At 43.3% G+C, this 19072-nt stretch overlaps 1 protein-coding gene across 1 annotated transcript in view; it reads left to right on the top strand.

Annotated features, from left to right (window-relative positions):
* The first annotated feature begins 6916 nt into the window (after nt 1-6916).
* Nucleotides 6917-19072, top strand: part of ANTXR1 (ANTXR cell adhesion molecule 1) — a 179000-nt gene continuing 166844 nt past the window's right edge. The window contains exon 1 of the mRNA XM_084615065.1: nt 6917-7414. Coding sequence (XP_084471191.1) covers nt 7263-7414 — 152 coding nt within the window. The 5' untranslated portion in view covers nt 6917-7262. The remainder of the gene's footprint in view (nt 7415-19072) is intronic.

A 19072-nucleotide genomic window follows, 5' to 3' on the forward strand; every position in this document is an offset into this window, starting at 1 on the left:
ATTGACAGAGGGACTCAGAGTCAGGACACCTGGGTTCTATTCTTGGCTCTGTCACACCTGGATCCTGCCCTACTGTGGTTTGAGGCTGGGGCTTAGGTATGGCATTGGTGACTAGACACCTAGAATAAGGCAGCAGTGTGCATGCCCAGAACTTCGGCACCGAGGGAATTTTTACAGTAGAAATTTAGATGTTGAGTGACTTTAGGTACCTACAGTGTTTGGTGGGAGCTGAGCGGGATTTTGTTGATTGTAGCGGTGCCTAAAACTGGGATTTAGGTGCCTAACCTCCTTTGTGGATCTGGTTCTAGGTCCCTGGGTAATCTTGAGTAAATCATTCAAGCCCAATGTCACAAGATGGTGTGCTCCTTTGAGGGTCAGGGGCCTGGGGACAGCCAGCCCTGTTTGATTATCAGATCCAGCTAGGAAGGGGTCGGATGATCATAGAGTCATAGAAATGTAGGGCTGGAAGGGACCTTAAGAGGTCCCTTGTTGCCTATAAAGGGCTGAGATGTTCCTTCCTTCAGATCTCTCTGCGACTGGCCCTGGAGCCCAGATAGAAGTGCAGTGGGAAAGGCCCGTAGGCCCTGCAGCCTGTCTTGGTCAAGGGAACATCTTTCTTTGTGTTATTTTGAGAGTTTTGTGTGTAAGTTAATAAACTGTGTACTGAGGGCAGGACCTGAAAGAGACTCGGATGTGGTGTTAGTCTTTCTGGGTCTGGAGGACAGAGGCTGACAGCCCTACACGCAATTTTGCCAAACCTGCTTCCAATTCTGAGTGTCTCTGGTTTTTTGAGTGACCCACTTTAGATGCCTGATTTTCATAAGTGCTGGACACCCTCAGTTTCCATTAACTACCGCTGGAGTGGTAGGAGCAAGGTACAAGTGGGAATCAACTAGACCCTAGTGATCTCCATTAGACTATGCAAAATCAGAGGCACCCAAAATTATAAAAGCCCCTTTTGACAATAGTGGCCTTATCTTCTGCTTTTATAGTTTATAAGAATTGCTTCACTATATTGCTGTGGTGTTGTGAGAAGGCATGAATGCAGGTAAAGTGATTCAAAATTGTTGAAATGAAGATGCAAGAAAAAGGAAAGACCTATGAGACCATTCACTTCATTTCCTGTCCAGGGCAGGACTGTTCTCTATAGTTCATTTTCTAGTGTTTTGGCCAGTCTAGTATTAAATTTCTCAAGCAATGTGGCTTCCTCCACTTCTTCTGGGTGACTATACCACAGCATAATAACTCTCACTGCCAGGAAGACACTAAATATACATGCATTGAATTACTGGTATTATTTGACAAGCTCTAATCAATAGAAAGACACTGGACCAGGGGGCCCGGATATTATAGCAGAGAGGCCAAATATTGCAGAAACAAAGTCAGATGAATCGAATTCATCCAACCCATTGGAACACAGGAATGACCTAGAGAGAAATAAATCCACTTGGCCACTGGGTGCCAGTCTTGAACCACATTTTATTTGAATATGATTAAAAAATAAAATAAACATTAAACAGCAGCCCCATCATGACATGCACATAATCGTCCTGATCCCTAGTTGCTATAAACTAATGAGGCTCTATTAGCGTCCACGAAGCTATGCCGATTTCCACCAGCGCAGGATCTGTCCCAATGATCCTAAGTAACCACTCAACTTTATTATTGAAACCCTCATCCTTTCTCTCCTTCTCTGCTTCTTTTTCTTGCTCTGACTCATGGCCTCATGCCTAAGCACGTGGGTTTATTTTCTCTTAGCAAATTACCGGCAGAGTCAGGGATAAAGTACTACATCTCACGGAATATGCACGGAAAGTAGTCGGCAGAAGGGCACTGACACATTCCCATGCCTAAGGCCAGGCCACTGGGTCCCCGCGAGACTGCTGCTCTGACATGACACTGTTGCAGGCTAGGGAAAGAATCCGTACGAAAGGAAGGTGACAAGACCGTGCAGTTGTGGTCTTTTCCGGCATGTGCAGAGGCCCGCTTCCACCTCCCAGCTAAGACCCCAGCTGCTCGTCTTCCAAGCAATGATGGTACTGGCTCTTTCTTCTGCTCTAATGGTGCCGGCGGAGACCCAATCTAAAATGGTGGACTGAAGGCACTGAAAAATAGTGGCATTGAGCTAATTTCATGGTTTCCATACAGTCCAGGTCTAGCATACGTTTCTTGAGGTGGGGACTGTGGGTGAAATCTTGGCCCCGTTGACGTCAATGGGAGTTTTGACATTGACTTTCATGGAGTCCGGATTTTACCTGGTCTCTTTAGCTCAGCACGTGTTAGAGACTTTATAAATAAAATGAATAATATTAATTTAACCACAAAGGATAGACTGAAGCTTAAAGTCAAGACTGAACACAGTCATTCGAGGACTGTTTTTTCAAATAATTAATAAGGGTTTGTTAAATTTTTGCTGCTACTGTGCCTAACATCTCTCATGATAAACCCACTGCGGAACTTTTTAGTGCACATCAGCAGGGTCCATATGGCAACTTAGTGCACAGCCATTTAGTGTGCTGTATGCTCACAAGCTTCCCACAATGCTGTGTATGAGAATTCCCATGAGAACAGGGTAATATGCTCACTGCACATCTCACTTCATAAAAGAAAACATTCCTGGTAAGAGACGGGCAAAACCAATGACATTAGGGCTCTAAATTTCAGAGGGCTCTTATGACCAGAACAATGGGGAGATAATAAGACCAGGGAGGGGAAGACAGGCAGCCTCTCCCCCCCCCCATCATTTACACATAGAAATGATCTTCACACACAAGCGGTAACAGCTGTAGTATAATTACATACAGCAGTGCAACAGTTAATATGTGTTAATTCTCTCTCTGTCTCACGCACACACATACCGCAGCCCATGAAATCCACTTTCCAAAAATTATTAGGTCTTTAACACAAAGCTCTACTGTGCTTTTCTACAACGTTTTGTAGAGTGAGTGAGGGACAGAGAGAGGTGGAAATTCTGACATCCTGCCCCCTTACCTCCCGCCCCGGACATGGTTGCCAGAATCTGTAAAAGAGCTAGGGCTTCTTTTTGTAGGCACCATCATCTTGCCACGGTCACCTGACCACAAGGGAAAAGCAGGCTCGCAGAGAGGAACAAATGGATGAGAAATAGCCCTAAAGGAAGAAAGCCCAAAGCCAAGGCACAGTAGGAACTGCTTTTCACTTTATCAGCTGCTCTCCCCTTCTCGCTCACTGCTCCAAGCTTTCTCAGATGCCTTATTCACTGGCTTTTTCCCAAGCCATATTGAGCCGACAGTCAGCCTGAATCCAAAGCTGCATATAGGGAATATGATTCCCTGCCTTTCCCCTCTTTTTTCTCTGCTAGCTTAGCACTTATGGCCAAATTTATTTTCCTGAGGCTCTTTCAGGATTTTTGTTGCTTGCTTTTTTTCATCTCAGGGCCATCTGGAAACGAATCTAAATATACATAATTTTTTTTTCAGTTTTGCTTTTCACTTTGAGCTGGATGCAGGTTACAGGCTGAGGGCTGGATTCCAACTGCAGTCATGATGGCGCAAGTCTGGAGCTGTTCTTCTAACTCTGGTGAAGTTACGGTGGTGGCCGTAAGACCAGAATCTGGCCAAAGCTCGTCAATTAAAGCCTGCAAATTTCCAGACAAGGGATTTTTTTTTCACCCTTCCCACTTAGAGGAATTTTTGTTTCCTATATTCAGATCATTTTCTTCATCAAATGTCTAAACTCATGCACGAGCCAGGTCTCCCTCTCCAACATGGTACTGCACCTACACATGTGCACCAGCCTTTTACACAGCTGCCCGGTGTGTTTTCAAAATCAGCCTGACAGTGGAAGTCACTCAAGTGTGTGTTTATTAGATTTAGAAGGGGTCCCCCAGGTGAGACTTTCAAATGCAAGGTCCTTTCTGCTCTGCATGTCCATGTACCCTTGTTACAGGAGCTATATCTGTGCTCCCCAGCACCCAGTGGTTATTGTGGCTGCAGAGTATTGAAGCAGCCAAAATGCCACACATGGCTTAAACAATATCTGATCATTGAAAATCTACAACTTAAAGCCAAGTCTTTTAATCTTCAACTCAAATGTTATTTCTACCTTAACACATTGCTGTGAAACCTGGGAATCCATCATAGGTACAGGCTGACATCTCAATGTCTTTGAAAGCAAATGCCTAAAGAAAATACTAGATATCTGATGGATTACATTGAAAAGAAATCCTGAGATTTATCAAAGAGTTCACCAATTCCTTCTCTCTAAAGTTCTCCAGAAGAGAAGATGGACATATTTGGGACATGTGTTAAGAACAAAACCAAATCATCTGCAATGGCAGGTGTGCCATTGGGAGCTGGAGGAACATGTAAAAGGGGTTGGGTGAAAGAATCCCGACACTGAAAAGTACTTAGAAAAGAAAAACTCATGGGACTTAACAACACAGAGGACATGCAGAATGACCCAGGATAGACAGGGATGGTGTAGCCTTGTACGTGCCCTAAGCAATGTCTGATGGCACTGGAAGGATTCAGATTGGTGAAAAAATAATAACTAGCTTAAATGAGATCTGTTGAGAGCTCAATGGCTCTGGAAATCAGTGTTGTTGTAGCCATGTAGGGTCCAGGATATTAGAGAGACAAGGTGGGTGAAGACATTTATTTAGCTGCTGAGATATGGGTTTAAAAGCCCAACCTTAATAATCCTAGTTCTTTTTATTTTTAGATTGCTAAGAGCTTTACAAAGGAGATCAGTATCATTACTCCCACTTTACAAATGGGGAATCTGAAAGCAGGGAAGTGATACGCCCAGACTTCCCCAGCAGCTCACTGCCGGAGATGGGAAGAGTGCACAAGTCCCCTGAATCCAATGCTGATGCCCTAGCCACTTAACTATAGGTTGATCTGCTGCCAGCTAGGAAGCCTTCGGTGTGGTCAGGAATAGAACTCTGCTCTCCTGATTCCCAGCACAGGCCTCCCTAGACCACAGCTGGGTGAGCACAGAACTACCCAGAAGAGATTTCCCTCTTTCCCACAAATAGTACCATCTCAGTCTCAAATCCAGCCATGGCAGCCATAGCAGCGGGTGAGAAAAAAGCCATTCTCCCCTAGCACTGCACAGTTCCCCTGGGGCGTGCACGGTTATTCCTCAAGGACTGTGGGACAGTAGGGCTTGCTTGTTAACCTTCCCCCACACTGGAAGTGGAGTAGGGAGTCAGGGACGGCGCAAAGTCAAGGTGAGAGGAGGGCAGGCCTCATGTACATGCGGAGCAGGTTCTGGAAGCATTTAGACTAGTACGTTAATGGGGAGGACACCCAGATTCAAGGGGTGACATATTCTGTGAATATTAGGATCCAGACGTAGGTGCCTGTTGTTCTCTCTTAACCCAGCATTGCCAACTTTTGCAATTTCCTTGATTATTGAGGTTTTTTCCTTTAAACCCCAACTCCGAGAGTCAAGATATTTATATGAGAATCTCCACTTTCATTTAAAAATAAGGAACGGGTCTGTCCCTCTTTGCTGCAGAGAAACAGTTTAAAAGCCAGTCCCCACACAGCTAAAAGGCTTAGAAATCAAGGTGAAATAAAAAGGCCCCACAAGGTATTATTCAAAAAACCCACACCTCATGATTTTTGAACGCTTAGAGTTGGCTCTACTACTAATGACGTGCAAAGCTATTACAATGTCTGTGGTATAACCAGGCTTAGCTGATGTTTAAACAATAGCATAACACACAAGCGTAATAATCCCACAGGCTACCTTAGTTCCTTCATAATACTCCTCCACCCCACCTATCTCCCTTATTTAAAACCAGGCAAACTCCCTTATGTCCCTCTCCTTAATGAGCTCATTACAGATGCCTGAAGCTGCCCAGCCAGGTTGATTAATTAGCCCACAAGGTTCAGCTGCATGGCTGCTGCTTTGCTAATTCTTGAGAGGAATTTGGTAGATGGGGGTTCATAAGTTACCTTGCTGCGTTGCTAGATTCACTCATTATTCCCAGTGGCGGCTCAGCACCCTGTACTCTGACAGTGACAATTTTCCCTAGCATACAAGAACACAGACGGGCTCAGAGAGGATTCACCTGTCTAAACCCACAGACTGCCTTTGCAGATTCCAAGAAACCATTTTGTAGCAAAGAATGAGTGGGACTACAGAACCTTGCTGAGTTTTCTTGGCTAATCAGCTAGGCAGGAGAAATGCTGTAGCCTCAGGTGCTGAAATGAGCTTATTAAGGGAAATTCTGGAAAGGCACCTCCTTGATTAGGTAGGGAGATAAGTGTGCTTAATAAATAAACTGCATGTTTAACGACTAGAAAAATACACTGGGCCAAACTCCACTCTCATTTACTGCTGCTGTAAGTCCAGAGTAACTCTGGATTTACAAAAAGAAAAGGAGTACTTGTGGCACCTTAGAGACTAACCAATTTATTTGAGCATGAGCTTTCATGAGCTACAGCTCACTTCAGCTGTAGCTCACGAAAGCTCATGCTCAAATAAATTGGTTAGTCTCTAAGGTGCCACAAGTACTCCTTTTCTTTTTGCGAATACAGACTAACACGGCTGTTACTCTGAAATCTGGATTTACACTTATGTGTCTGAGAGCAGAATTCAGACCCCTATCTAAATGGATGGCAAACACCAAACACGTGTGTGTGTGTGTTATGTTATGTAAGTGAGTAGTCCCATGTGTGCCTGTGAATGAACATATGCAAGAAGGATCACATGTATACAACCAAAATTGCTGCACCATGCACTTTGTAAGCTCCGGGCATGAGTGTTCTAATTAATATCATTTCAGAAGCTCCAGTCTGTTTCGTCAGGACTTCACCACAAGATGGCATTCTCTGAACTTTCTTTTGTAAGAAAAAACAAAACCCACCACCCACAATAACAATAATAATTAAGAGGAAACACTCCAAACCCTTCTCATATTCTCTGAAATCTGGGGCAAAGCAAGAATTGTCAGGAAGTAGTTTCTCCTGTAGCAAAACAATGATACTGCTTTCAGAGAGCTGCATGAGAGAGTGACGGAGAAGTCCCTTTAAATAAAAAAAGCCAAATACAGTATTGTGCATCTTGAAATCTGAAACCAAGAAACAGAACTGCAGGGGAAACAAGGGGAAAAAGTCTTGCAATTTCAAAGGACAATTGCTGCAAGTGAAGTTTAAGGAGCAAAATATATGTATATACATTTCAAAGGCACTGAATGGCATTTTTGGAGAAGGCTGTGAAATAAGGGAGCTTTGGAAGAAGAGAACTTTTTTTCCCCCTTTCTGGATACAATGGCCATTGCAAAGCAAAGAGTCTTGAGATTCGGCTTCAGATTTCTCTTCTTCGCAACGTTTGTGTTAGCCTGTGATGGACAAGGTGGAAATAAAGAGAATGGAGGTCCTGCTTGTTATGGTGGATTTGATTTGTACTTCATTTTGGACAAGTAAGTTGGTTTGTTTTTGTTTTAGATGAATCCTTCACCAAGGCACGGAAATTTGATCAATTAGCACTTAAAAGAGGTTTGACTTAGGGTTTATAAAAGACATCATGTCTCCAAGGGACCTGAAAAAGGTCCTACAGTTATGGCTTTATTTTTGTTTTGGTAACCTCTACAGTAGCTACAATATGTTATTCTGCAATGATATATATCATAGATTTGCCCGGCTTTGTGAATTGAAATGTTTTCTTATTGTGACTAGTGTAGATGCTATAGTGGATACTTTACAGTGTCTTAACATTGGCAGTGGGGAAGGATGGGAGGGAGGGAGGGAGAAAAACCTGGTTGTATCTGCTTTTTCTCTGACCTGCAAAGGTTGAGGCACTTCTAAAAGGAGATGGCTGGGGAATGTTACCAGAGGCATTAATTTTTAGCTCACCTCTTTCAGAGGAAATACCAGTCTGCCTGAAGTGTTACTGTTCAACCATTTTCCCCATTAGATCCAAATGTTCCAGTTTAAGTGACTAGCTGACAAAAAACAGCTCTTTAAGGGCTGAATACTCTGTTTCAAAGAAAATCTGATTTTGTTCACTGTGATGGAAAATGTATAGACTTTCTTAAGGCATTTTTTTAAAGTTGGCCAGTTTTTCTCAGCTCTCAGTCAGATTTTCTTTGTTCCCAGTTAATGAAATGCGTATTTTTACTGCTTAACTAACCATTAGTATACAGTGAGGATAAATGCTTACTCATGTTATTTACCACTCACATGATGCATCATTGTTTTTGCATTGGTGGCTTCTTGCTGTAATTTAAAGGCCTTCAAATTGTACTATATACAAGTTGAAAAGATAGGAAGCTCTCCAAAAAAGTGTGGAAAAGAAACTAGTTAACCCCATCTGTATTTTGCAGTGGCTCCCAGATTCCATTAGTACAAAAGCCCATTCTGAATTACAGTTAGTTATGCAGCAAGATACTTGATTTTAAAAAAAGGTAAATACACTGGCTATTTAGGAAAACCAGAATGTTGAATACTCATGGGAAAAGTGATTTATTTTCATTTTACTTCATCCAACGAAAAAGTTCTTCCGACCTACAGCTTTTTATTACTTTGGTCACTCAGTTCTGCCATTTGGAATAGTTCCTTTTATCACCAGATTTCATAGCAATGCTTTAAAAAAAAAAGTTGAGTATGTTTTCTATTGCAGATTACTTACATACACTAAGTTTCCCCTAAAGTTAAAGTTGAGGTGGCTGGAGGTTTTTCCCCTCTATGAAGATATGCTTTGTTATACCTCTGAGTTAGTTTAATTTTCATAGACATTCATCTAAATCGAAGGCATCCTCTTATGACACAAAAAGCGTAACCTGCTAGACTTGCTCAGAGGATTGTGAACTTGGGTGGAAAAGTGAAAATTTGCTCAGCCAGTAGAAACCCCAAAGGTAGAAATGCTGCACCAGTACATGTATATCTCTGGTTCATGTTACTCTTCTGTAAGCCTCATTTTGCACTGGTGCAGCTTCTCTACATTTGGGTTTTTCGCTGATGCGAAATTCTTTAATGTAGAAAGGGTCACAGATAGGGCCTGATTCAAAACCCACTGAAAAATGTCCATGGGCTTTGGAGCAGGTTCACAGTGCTTATATACTACCATGTTGGATGCTCTGTGGACCTGATCTTGCAAGAAACTGAGCACCTCTGGGGAGATGGGTGTGATCAGCACCTCACAAAGGGTGCTCAGCACTCTGCAGGAGTGGGCCATCCAAACACCTTAGATAGAGAGTAGCAAGAAATGACCAAAGCTACCACCTCCTTTATACCTTCTTTATGTTTTCCAAAAAATGGGTGATCTGGTCCCCATCAGCCCTGATATAAGTGGATGCAATTCCATCAACTTCTGTGGAGTTGCTGTCAGGCACAATGGGTCTGAATTTGACCCCATGTTCATATGCTGCCTGTTCTCATCCTATCAGGTTAATTGCCCATATATGTTTGCGTGGCTGAGCAGTGATCTGTGGTGTACCTGGTGAACCCACGGTCTACTCCTCAGTTAACACGTTACCCTGACACCGGTGTCTAGGCGTCGTTTTGTTTGGCGTGGGGAGGGCACCTTTTAAAATGGCATCTTTTCTTCATCCTGGTGATTGCAGGGTCGTTCTTATTCAGCTTCTGGACAGGGTTTAGCAACACAAGGTCATGTGGCCCTGTGGGGGTGGGGGGGAAGGGGGCTGGGAGATCTCAGAAGGATGGGCTTTCACCAAGTATCCATCGCTGCCAAAATTATAGGAAACCATTCCACACTATCTTAGGATGCATGGGGGAATAACAACTGGCCTCAGTGATTCCCTAGCAGGGTCACCCCACATGTCTTAGGCAGTCAATCAGTTTCCTACTCTCATGTTATCATTCTGGGGCATAAAGACAGAAGGGGAATACTGGGATTATTCTTGATCGGTTGAACGATTGGCTTTCTGTGTCCCTCTGGCCACCATGTGAAATGGTCAATTTGCATGCAGGGTTTCAGACCATTCTGTCTGCAGCCTGGATGCTTCTCTTGTACATGGTCTGGGGGAACACGTTCAGTTGAACAGTGTATCAAGTGGGTAGCCGGGACTCCATAACAATAATGCAGAGCCCCCTGCGTAAGGACAAGGCATGATGGCACAGATTCTGAGTATAGTCTGCAATGGCCTTTTTTTTCAATGCTTATTGTAAATATTTTTTTTTTTTGCTGTAGCCTGAGGGAAGCTCTGAGAGCCAGTCGGGGTTCTGACATGAGATTCTGCATGCAGTACCGACAACAGCCGTGCCATGTTGTACAAGTAGCATGGTTAAAGGGCATGACATGGATTTAAATGGATACTAAATCTAAGCTTCTGCTCAAATAAATTGGTTAGTCTCTCAGGTGCCACAAGTCCTCCTTTTCTTTTTGCGGATACAGACTAACGCGGCTGCTACTCTGAAATAAATCGAATTAGGCACTGAGGCAGAGGAGTCAGGAGAGGGCTCCAGCATTGCTTGACTTCCAGGGCTGTGTTTATTTTTTTTAATATTATTTCTTTCATCCTTGAAAGTAGGTTACTTAATATTTTAATGGATCTCTTCCATCATCAAAATTAACATTCCATGTCTCAGAATGAAACTCTTTCCCGTTCCTGATAAGGGTCCTTTATCACTGGGGCTTTAATTATTTTTAAGGCAGATCCAAATGAAGACAGTGAAGCAGATCCTGATCTCATTGCTATTCACATCCGGGTGCACTTAGAAGTACAATCAGGAACTGTTCCCCATTGTTCTGGACGTTGTACAAACCCACATGAAAACATGCTTCCTGCCTTGAAGAGTTAAGAAAGCAAGGAATTGGCAGACCTAGTCTCCTGTCTCTGCCAGTGACCAACAACAGATGCGGTAGAGGAAGAAGTGAGAACCCCACAGTAGCAGATGTGGGATAATCTACCCCCTTGCATTACGTCTCATCCTGATCTCTGGTAGTTAGAGATGGGCTGGTGATCTGAAGTTTAATATCCCTTCCAAAATGATGATGATGATAATTATGAACACTCAGAATATTCATGATCTCTATATAAATGTCCAATCAATTTTTTCTTAGTTAAGTTTACAATCTAAAGCCCCAATCCTACAAACTCTTACACGTTTCTTCTGGTGTTTGAGCCTTTAGAGTTCTAATCAGGTCACATTTTCAAACTTTTCTCTGTAACCAGGAGGTCTGGAAAATTATTTAACAAACAACAACACAGCTGAGGTGCTCCTGTATTCACTTGTATCTAAGTAAAACACCGAATATCATGAGACTCATCAATTGCCAGTGCTGGATTTCTTATAGGCATCTTGCAGAAACCGGTCTCAAGAAGAGATTTAAAGGTGAAGAGGGTAGCACAGAAGAGATGAGGGGTGGCATTCCATGCATAAGGGGCACTGTGGAAGAAGGTCCAGGTGGGAAGCAAGCAAACAGGCAGATGACCGTTATCACTACCAATGGAGAAGAGGATCCAGGTTGAAATAGGGGAAATAAGACAGAAGGAAAAGTTGTGAAGGGTCTTGAAGATGAATGAAGCTTGAACAAGGAACCAAGTTCAAGCTTGAGTTTGTGTTGAAAAAGAAGGAGACAATGGAGAGATTTGAAGTCAATGGAAAGATTCCCAGTGGGTTTTGGATTAGGTGGTTAGAATGACAGGAAAAAAAGACAACCTTATTAGCTGGGTTTTGTGTGCACCGAAGGGGTACAATGGGATGTCCTGTATGCTAGAGAAGAGTTGTTTATGATAATCAAGACAGGAGATGAGGAAGGCTTGGATAAGAGTTTTGACTCTCTGAACAGCACGCAAAGAATTGATCTTAGAAATGTTACAGAAGAAGCAGCAACATCTGGATACAGTCTGGATGTGCAGCGCAAGAGAGGAGTCAAAGATCCCTTAGGTTACAGATCTGAGTGTTGGGTTTGAATTCACTTAGTCAAAACTCCTGTTGATTTCAAAGGGCACTCTCCTGAGACATCAGTGGATATTCTGGATGCTGAGAACCACCTAGGATGTAGCCACTTGTAATATTGCCTGAGAAAGGAGGCTAGGCTTTGCATTAGGAACTCAAGCTTTGGTCCAGTGAGAGAAACAAATGACTTTCCATCGTGGTTTATTTTAATCCTGATATTTGTACTTCTGCAGCGAAAAAGATCAATATCTGAAATCAGGACCTTCAATATTGCCTGAGATGTTCATTGCCAATGGGGTCTGAGCCCTGTAATCACCTGAGCTGAAGTTTTTAAAGCTGCTTTAGGGTATTTATATCCAGATATTCCATTAGTTTTAATACAGGACCTGGGTTTAAATCCCCGAGACGTTTTTTGACAATCTCAATCTATACCTTTTCTTCTGGTTTCGTTGTTGAGAGGGGTTTCCTAGGTAAGAAATATGAAGTTATCCCAGGCCTGCAAGTACATACTATCACCATATAGTATGCAGTGCTCATTCCAACAGGTACCATCAGTGAGAACAACTATTTGGATAGAAAAAAAGGGAATTTTTGGACTGGCTGGTTTACTGTTTGACAACATGCTCAACCAATCAGAGATTTCTCTGACTTCAGAATGTTTTCCACAGATGTGTGCAAGTAACAGGAACTTCTTTTCATCCCTGGTTTTAAGGGGTTATTGGCAAAATGTACCCGGAGGCAGATATTTTTGATTATACAGCATAAACTGCATTGCTGCTCGGTGCAGTTAGAGGGGGCTAATGTTCTTTAACACTGGTATTTTTAGATTGTACTGTATTTCCTTTTGGATTAATTAATTAGATCATGCTTTAGTGGAACTCATGAAGAAATTTCTCCTGGTATCTCATTATGTTGGACCAGAGTGTTATGGAAATAAAGAAGCTGGGTGTAGTTTTGGATGTTTGTGTGAATTAGTTGTTGGGAGAGCTGAATTCTTGTGGCACGTCACCTTTTTATTATTTGAATTGCAGTAATGCCTAGGAGACTCAGTCGTGGGCCATTGTGCTAGGTGCTGTACAAACACAACAAAAAGATGCTCCCTGCTCCAAACAGCTTACAATCTAAGTCTAAGATAAGAGACAACAGGAGGCTACAGGCAGCTAGGGGAGCACAAGGAAACAATGAGAAGATATTGGTCAGCATGATAGGCCAGACCATTCTTTCTGTTGGTTTGTGCCATTCACTGTTATCTAACAAACCTAGAAAAGTTTTGCAGCATATGATTGACAAATGCATCTATCCATCCTATTTACAATATGTCCAGCACCAGACTACCTGGGTACCAGCCACTTGAACACTGGCAATTAGAGAGGTAAATAATAAAAGCTGGCACTAATATTTTCTGTGTCATTTACAAGCCCAAGGTTAAAGGCCTTATTTTCAAAGGGATTCTCAGAACAGCAGGCATTTTACATCCCCCCCCCCCACACAAACAAATGCATGAAACTGATTTGTCGGTGAATGCATGCTGTGACAGGGTCGGGCCAGATGGCTACAGGAGAGTAATAGAAGGCAGATATATTAGCCCCAGGTTAAGTAGGTCCCTTTTCCCTGGGTAAGATAACAAGAAAGGTTCCAGAACAATCAGGAACCTTCTGGAGACAATTAAGACAGACTGATTAGAACACCTGCAGCCAATCAAGAAGCTGCTAGAATCAATTAAGGCAGGCTGATCAGGACACCTGGGTTTTAAAAAGGAGCTCACTTCAGTTTGTGGTGTGCAGGTAAGGAGCTGGGAGCAAGAGGTGCTAGGAGCTGAGAGTGAGAACGCAGACTGTTGGAGGACTGAGGAGTACAAGCATTATCAGACACCAGGAGGAAGGTCCTGTGGTGAGGATAAAGAAGGCGTTGGGAGGAGGCCATGGGGAAGTAGCCCAGGGAGTTGTAGCTGTCGCACAGCTGTTCCAGGAGGCACTCGAGACAGCTGCATTCCACAGGGCCCTGGGCTGGAACCCGGAGTAGAGGGCGGGCCCGGGGTCCCCCCAAATCCTCCCAACTCCTGGTCAGACGCAGGAGGAGTCGACCTGGACTGTGGGTTCATGAAAACGGCCAAACTGAGGGCTGCTGTGAAGCTCCAAGGTGAGCAAATCCGCCAATAAGTGCAAGACCCACCAAGGTAGAGGAGGCACTTTGTCACAATGCAAACAGGTGTGCGCATGCAAAAATTGGCATGAGCCAGATGAAAAATCAGGCAGTAATAGAACAGCGGTGAAGGGAGGCAAGTAATCTGAGCCATTTCCTGTGATCCTTTCATTGTCCATCCAGCCAGTTATTCTATTTTTAACAAACCGCATTGAAATGAACTCCCACCGTTAAAAGTACATTTAACAAATAAAGGGCTAGATCTTTCTTTCCCTTATACTAGTGTTACTTGGTGTAACTCCGTTGACTTAAATAACTCCTGTAACTCCTCATTTGCACCAGTATAAGTAAAGGGGGAAATGGAGCTCCCCAAGTGACGGGAAGCAGACAAAAATAAGAAGCATTTGACATCACACAAGAGACAAGACTGTCCTCCAGGAACCCCTTCCTGTGGGGAGGGGGGTGATTCTTCCCATGGGAGAAACCAAAGCTTTAGCAAAAACCAGCCACAGAACTTTCTGGAACAGAGAGTATTATTCTAGCTGTTTTAGTCAGCAGAGATACAGGCTCTGTGGAATGAAGACACTTTTGCCTCTATGGAACCAGTCCAAATCTGTCCCAGGTCACTTGAGACAAAAGCTTTTTTACTGTCTGATGGCTGGTGACCATTGTGAAAGGTCTCAATCCAGTTTGTAATGGTCTGGTGTCTACCACACACAGTTGGCACAGCTGTTGGTTGTCTCACTAGGGTGACCAAGGCATATAGGCTGAGCTTCCTGCTTGCTCCCCATTAGGTGTGTTTCTTTAACATGAGGTGTAAGGTGTGTTGTCAGGACTGTGGAGAAGCTTGTAGTTCAGCTGTCTCTGAACCTGTTCTGTGGATAAATGTAACATAAGTATGGCCCTACTGACCAATGGTCCACCTAGTCCAGTTCCTGTCTTCCAACAGTGGCCAATGCCAGGTGCTTCAGAGGGAATGAACAAAACAGGTCATCATCAAGTGATCCATCTCTGTTATCCACCCCCAGCTTCTGGCAAACAGAGGCTAGGGACACCCAGAGTATGGGGTTCTATCTCTGACTATCTTGGCTAATAGCCATTGACAGACCTATCCTCCGTGAACTTACCTCGTTCTTTTTTGACCTTCATTATAGTTTTGTCCTTCACAACATCCCCTGGCAACTAGTTCCACAGACTGCATTGTGTGAAGAAGTACTTCTGTTTGTTTATTTTAAACCTGCTGCCTATTAATTTTGCCGCATGGCCCCTGGTTCTTGTGTTATGTGAAGAGTAAATAACACTTCCTTATTCACATTCTCCAAATCATTCATGATTTTAGACATCTCTGTCACATCCCCCCTTAATTGTCTCTTTTTTTCAAGCTGAGAAGTCCCAGGCTTTGTAATCTCATCTCATATGGAAGCTGTTCCATGCCCTTAATCATTTTTGTTGCCCTTCTCTGTATGTTTTCCCATTCTAATATATCTTTTTTAGAGCTGGGGCAACCAGAACTGCAGGCAGTATTCAAGGTGTGGGTGTGCCAGGGATTGGTAGTGTCTGTTGCCTGGTCTACAAAGGATCAGGGATTGTAACTGATTCACTACTAATGAGCCTGATTCTTTGACTCAAACTGTAAAGACATTTGCAGTTAGCTCTGGAGACCTGCAGTTCAATTCCTGATGTCAAACATGATGGCAGCTGTGACATAATCACAGGCGAACTGACTTCAGTGGAATTCTTGTCCTCTTCGACTTGGACTGCATTGAGTCATAAGGACTGAACTCTGTTCTAGTTGCACTCGAGCAAGCCCGGATCACATAGATCACACAATATTTAATGGCTGGTCTTTATTAGTGAGTGGCCTCGTGTTAAGTGCAGCTTAAACAATAGAGTTAAATCACTTTGCTAACAGTGATGGGGTATGTCCAAGCCTGTTGGCTTTTTCCAAATGTCTCATGCAATACTTGGGAAGATGGAATGAAGCGGCTGGCTCTTCCAATAAACCATACTGATTTCTAAAGAGCGCAGTAAGATGCTGCAACAAAATTTCCTGGGCCAAATTCAGTTCTCATTGACAGCCATGGAATGAAGCGGAGTGACTCCAAACTTGCACGGGCATAACTGAGAGAAGAATCTGACCTCCATCAATCTCTAAACCAAGCACCTTTCTTTATTTTGTTTTGTCTGCTGTGGGCATATACATACAAGTAGATATGAGCTTAGATTCATAGATTCCAAGGCCAAAAGGGGCCCCTGATTGCATGAAGTCCATGGGCCTGATTCTGTTCTCACATACACTGGTGTAACTCCACTGGCATCATTGGAAAACCAGTGGAAGTGTAAACAAGTGTCATTGGAAGTGTAAACAAGTGTCATTGGAATTGGACACTGTGGATGGCAGGGTGACATTGACGTAAAGAGCATGAATAATAATTTGGCCCCAATTCAGGAAAACACTCTAGCACATATTTAACTTTAAGCATACTTTTAAATAGTAAAGTCCATTGGACTAAAGAACATGCTGAATTGCTTTCCTGAATCAGGGCATTACTGAGCAATGATAGAAACTCTGAGCCAGATCTGGTACTCATTTATACCAGTGTAAATCTTCTAGCCTCCCATGGACTTCATTTGGATTTACCAAATGCTGTTGTCACTGAGAGTGGAATTTACCTACTTGCTACAGGCATAATGGTTTAAGTCTACTCCAAGTATGCATTTTTTCTGCAGTAAAGAGCGTTCCTGGCACTCTCATGATGATATTTCTTAGCTGTTCTGCACACATACTGTACAAGCCATAAGGTTGCATCATGTTGGCTGGTTGATCATTTTGTTCTTCTTGCTAGATCTACAGTTATAAACATAACAAATTCAGATGTTTTGTTTTATACAGTTAGGCTTTATAGAAATGCTTATCCCATTCAGACAACTTACTGATTGGTACTTAAAAATTATTATAGCATTTTGCAGCAATGGTGCAAAAGACTGCTAGTAATGTGATCGTAAGCTATAGCATTTTGTGCTGTTATGGTTGATTATAACAGTTGTTGGGTTTGGGGTTTGTTATTTTTTTCATGACTGCCCACTGGTTAAATTTGAGACATGGATCCAAACTGCACCAGGTTTTGAGCTTGCAAGAGCAAAACCACGCTCTTCTCTATTTGATATGAGTGAAACTGGAACCAAATATCTGAACCTCCTGAAAGTCTGGGGGGGATCAGCTAAATGGGACACAGATCTTGTGAACCCTTCCTAGTTTGACGTATGTTTCTGAAGCAAAAGCCAAAACCACTCACTGCTCTGGCTATTCCTGTGTTCTTTTATTAGATTCGAGGGATCCTTTCAGAGACATCGGGTCCTTACTCAGGCAAAGCTTCCATTGATGTCAATGAGATTTCCCCCACCCCCACAGAGCAAGAATAATAATAAAGAGGCTCGGTACTCCTTCCATTGAAGTTAATGGCAAAAGTCATATCGCCTTCAGCATGAGCAAGATGAGATCGCAAGCAGGGATTGAAGGATTTGACCTTTTGTCTAAAGGAGAGCCTTTGAATTCCAGATTTTGCTGTCTTTTGAGAGTTTTTTTGAGGATAAAGAGCAAGTGACAAACAGTGCCAAGTAAGCAGCTCCGAATAAAACCATGTCTGATGCAGCTGTTAGGGTAGGACTTGCCGTGGCTAAATGTCAGGATGAAGAAGCGCTGAGAAGAGGAAGAACGGAAAGCAGGGGTGGCTGAATAACTGAGGGTATGTCTACGCTGCAAGTAGACACCCAGGGCTGGCCCGTACCAGCTGGCTGGGACTTTGGGGATGTTTATCTGTTTCAGCCCGAGCTCTGGGACCCTCCCACCTCACAGGGTCTTATAGCTCAGGATCCAGCCTGAACCCGAATGTCTACACTGCAATTAAACGGCCCCTAGTCCAAGCCCTGCGAACCTGAGTCAGCTGGCATTGGCCAGCTGTAGGGTTTTAATTGCAGCGTAGACATACGCTGAGAAGTTGATAGTCAAAGAGGCTTCATTGTCATTACAAAATAATACTTGGCCTATGCCTTTCATCTGCAGATATTGCTGCTCTTTATGTGTATTAATGAATTAAGGTTTGCAATGCCCCGGTGATCATCCCCATCTCCATTTTAAATGGAGGCATGGAGAACTTAAGTGGTTAGATTTTCATATGAGCTCAGGTCCTGTTTAAGTGCCAAAATAAGTAGCCAGGTTTTCAAAAGAGCTCTGGGTGTACCTTTAGGTGCTGAGCTCTGTTGCCAATCAGGCAGCAAGTGCCACAATGAGGGTTGCTTTTGGAAAATCAGATCTTTCTTTAGTGGCTTGGATGGGAGCTGAGCTCCCTGGACAATCTGGCCTCGGTTGTGAGCACCTGGACTAGAACTTGGGAGACCGGCCTCTGAGTCCCCGGCTCTAACCACAGCTCAGAAATGAGAACCAAACAACAGAACAATATGTACAGGAAGGAGACCTGAAAATCTTCTCACTGGTGAGGCTGCTGCTGTTGCATCTGTAGACACAGTTGTGATGCCAGTTTGCCTGGCTGAAGAGAGCATACCCAATAACAAACAGTTCCACTGGGTCATTTGGGCAACCCACAGTCCCAGAAGCCACACTATTGGATAATATACAGGAAGGTGGAACTACAGTATTTGGTACTAGTGTCTGGGACTGTGGGTTCAGCATTAACAAGCTCTTCAATGCATGCACAGTATAATAGCTCTTGATTGGAGTTTGCTAGCACCGTGTAATGTACTGGCTTTGTGTGTGTAAGTTAATGAGGGCCCGGAGAGAGGGTAAGAGATCTGCTACTACCATTAGATAAAGAATTTTTTGATAAGTCAAATGTCTGAGAACAGGTTGGGAAACCAGCAACTACTGGTCTCCAGTCCCAGTTTGGATACCTGCTCTCTGTCTGTCTCTCTCTCTCAGGCTTCAAGCAAGTCACTTAACATCCCCATGTCTTTCCCACATCTATAAAAATGGGCATAACAATCCTTACCTATCAGACAAGAGGTGTCATGACAATTAGTTACTTGGAGCTTGTAAAGAGTTTTGAAAGTAGAAATGA

The sequence above is a fragment of the Lepidochelys olivacea genome (genome assembly GCF_965140295.1).
Source record: "Lepidochelys olivacea isolate rLepOli2 genome assembly, chromosome: 26".
NCBI lineage: Eukaryota > Metazoa > Chordata > Testudines > Cheloniidae > Lepidochelys > Lepidochelys olivacea.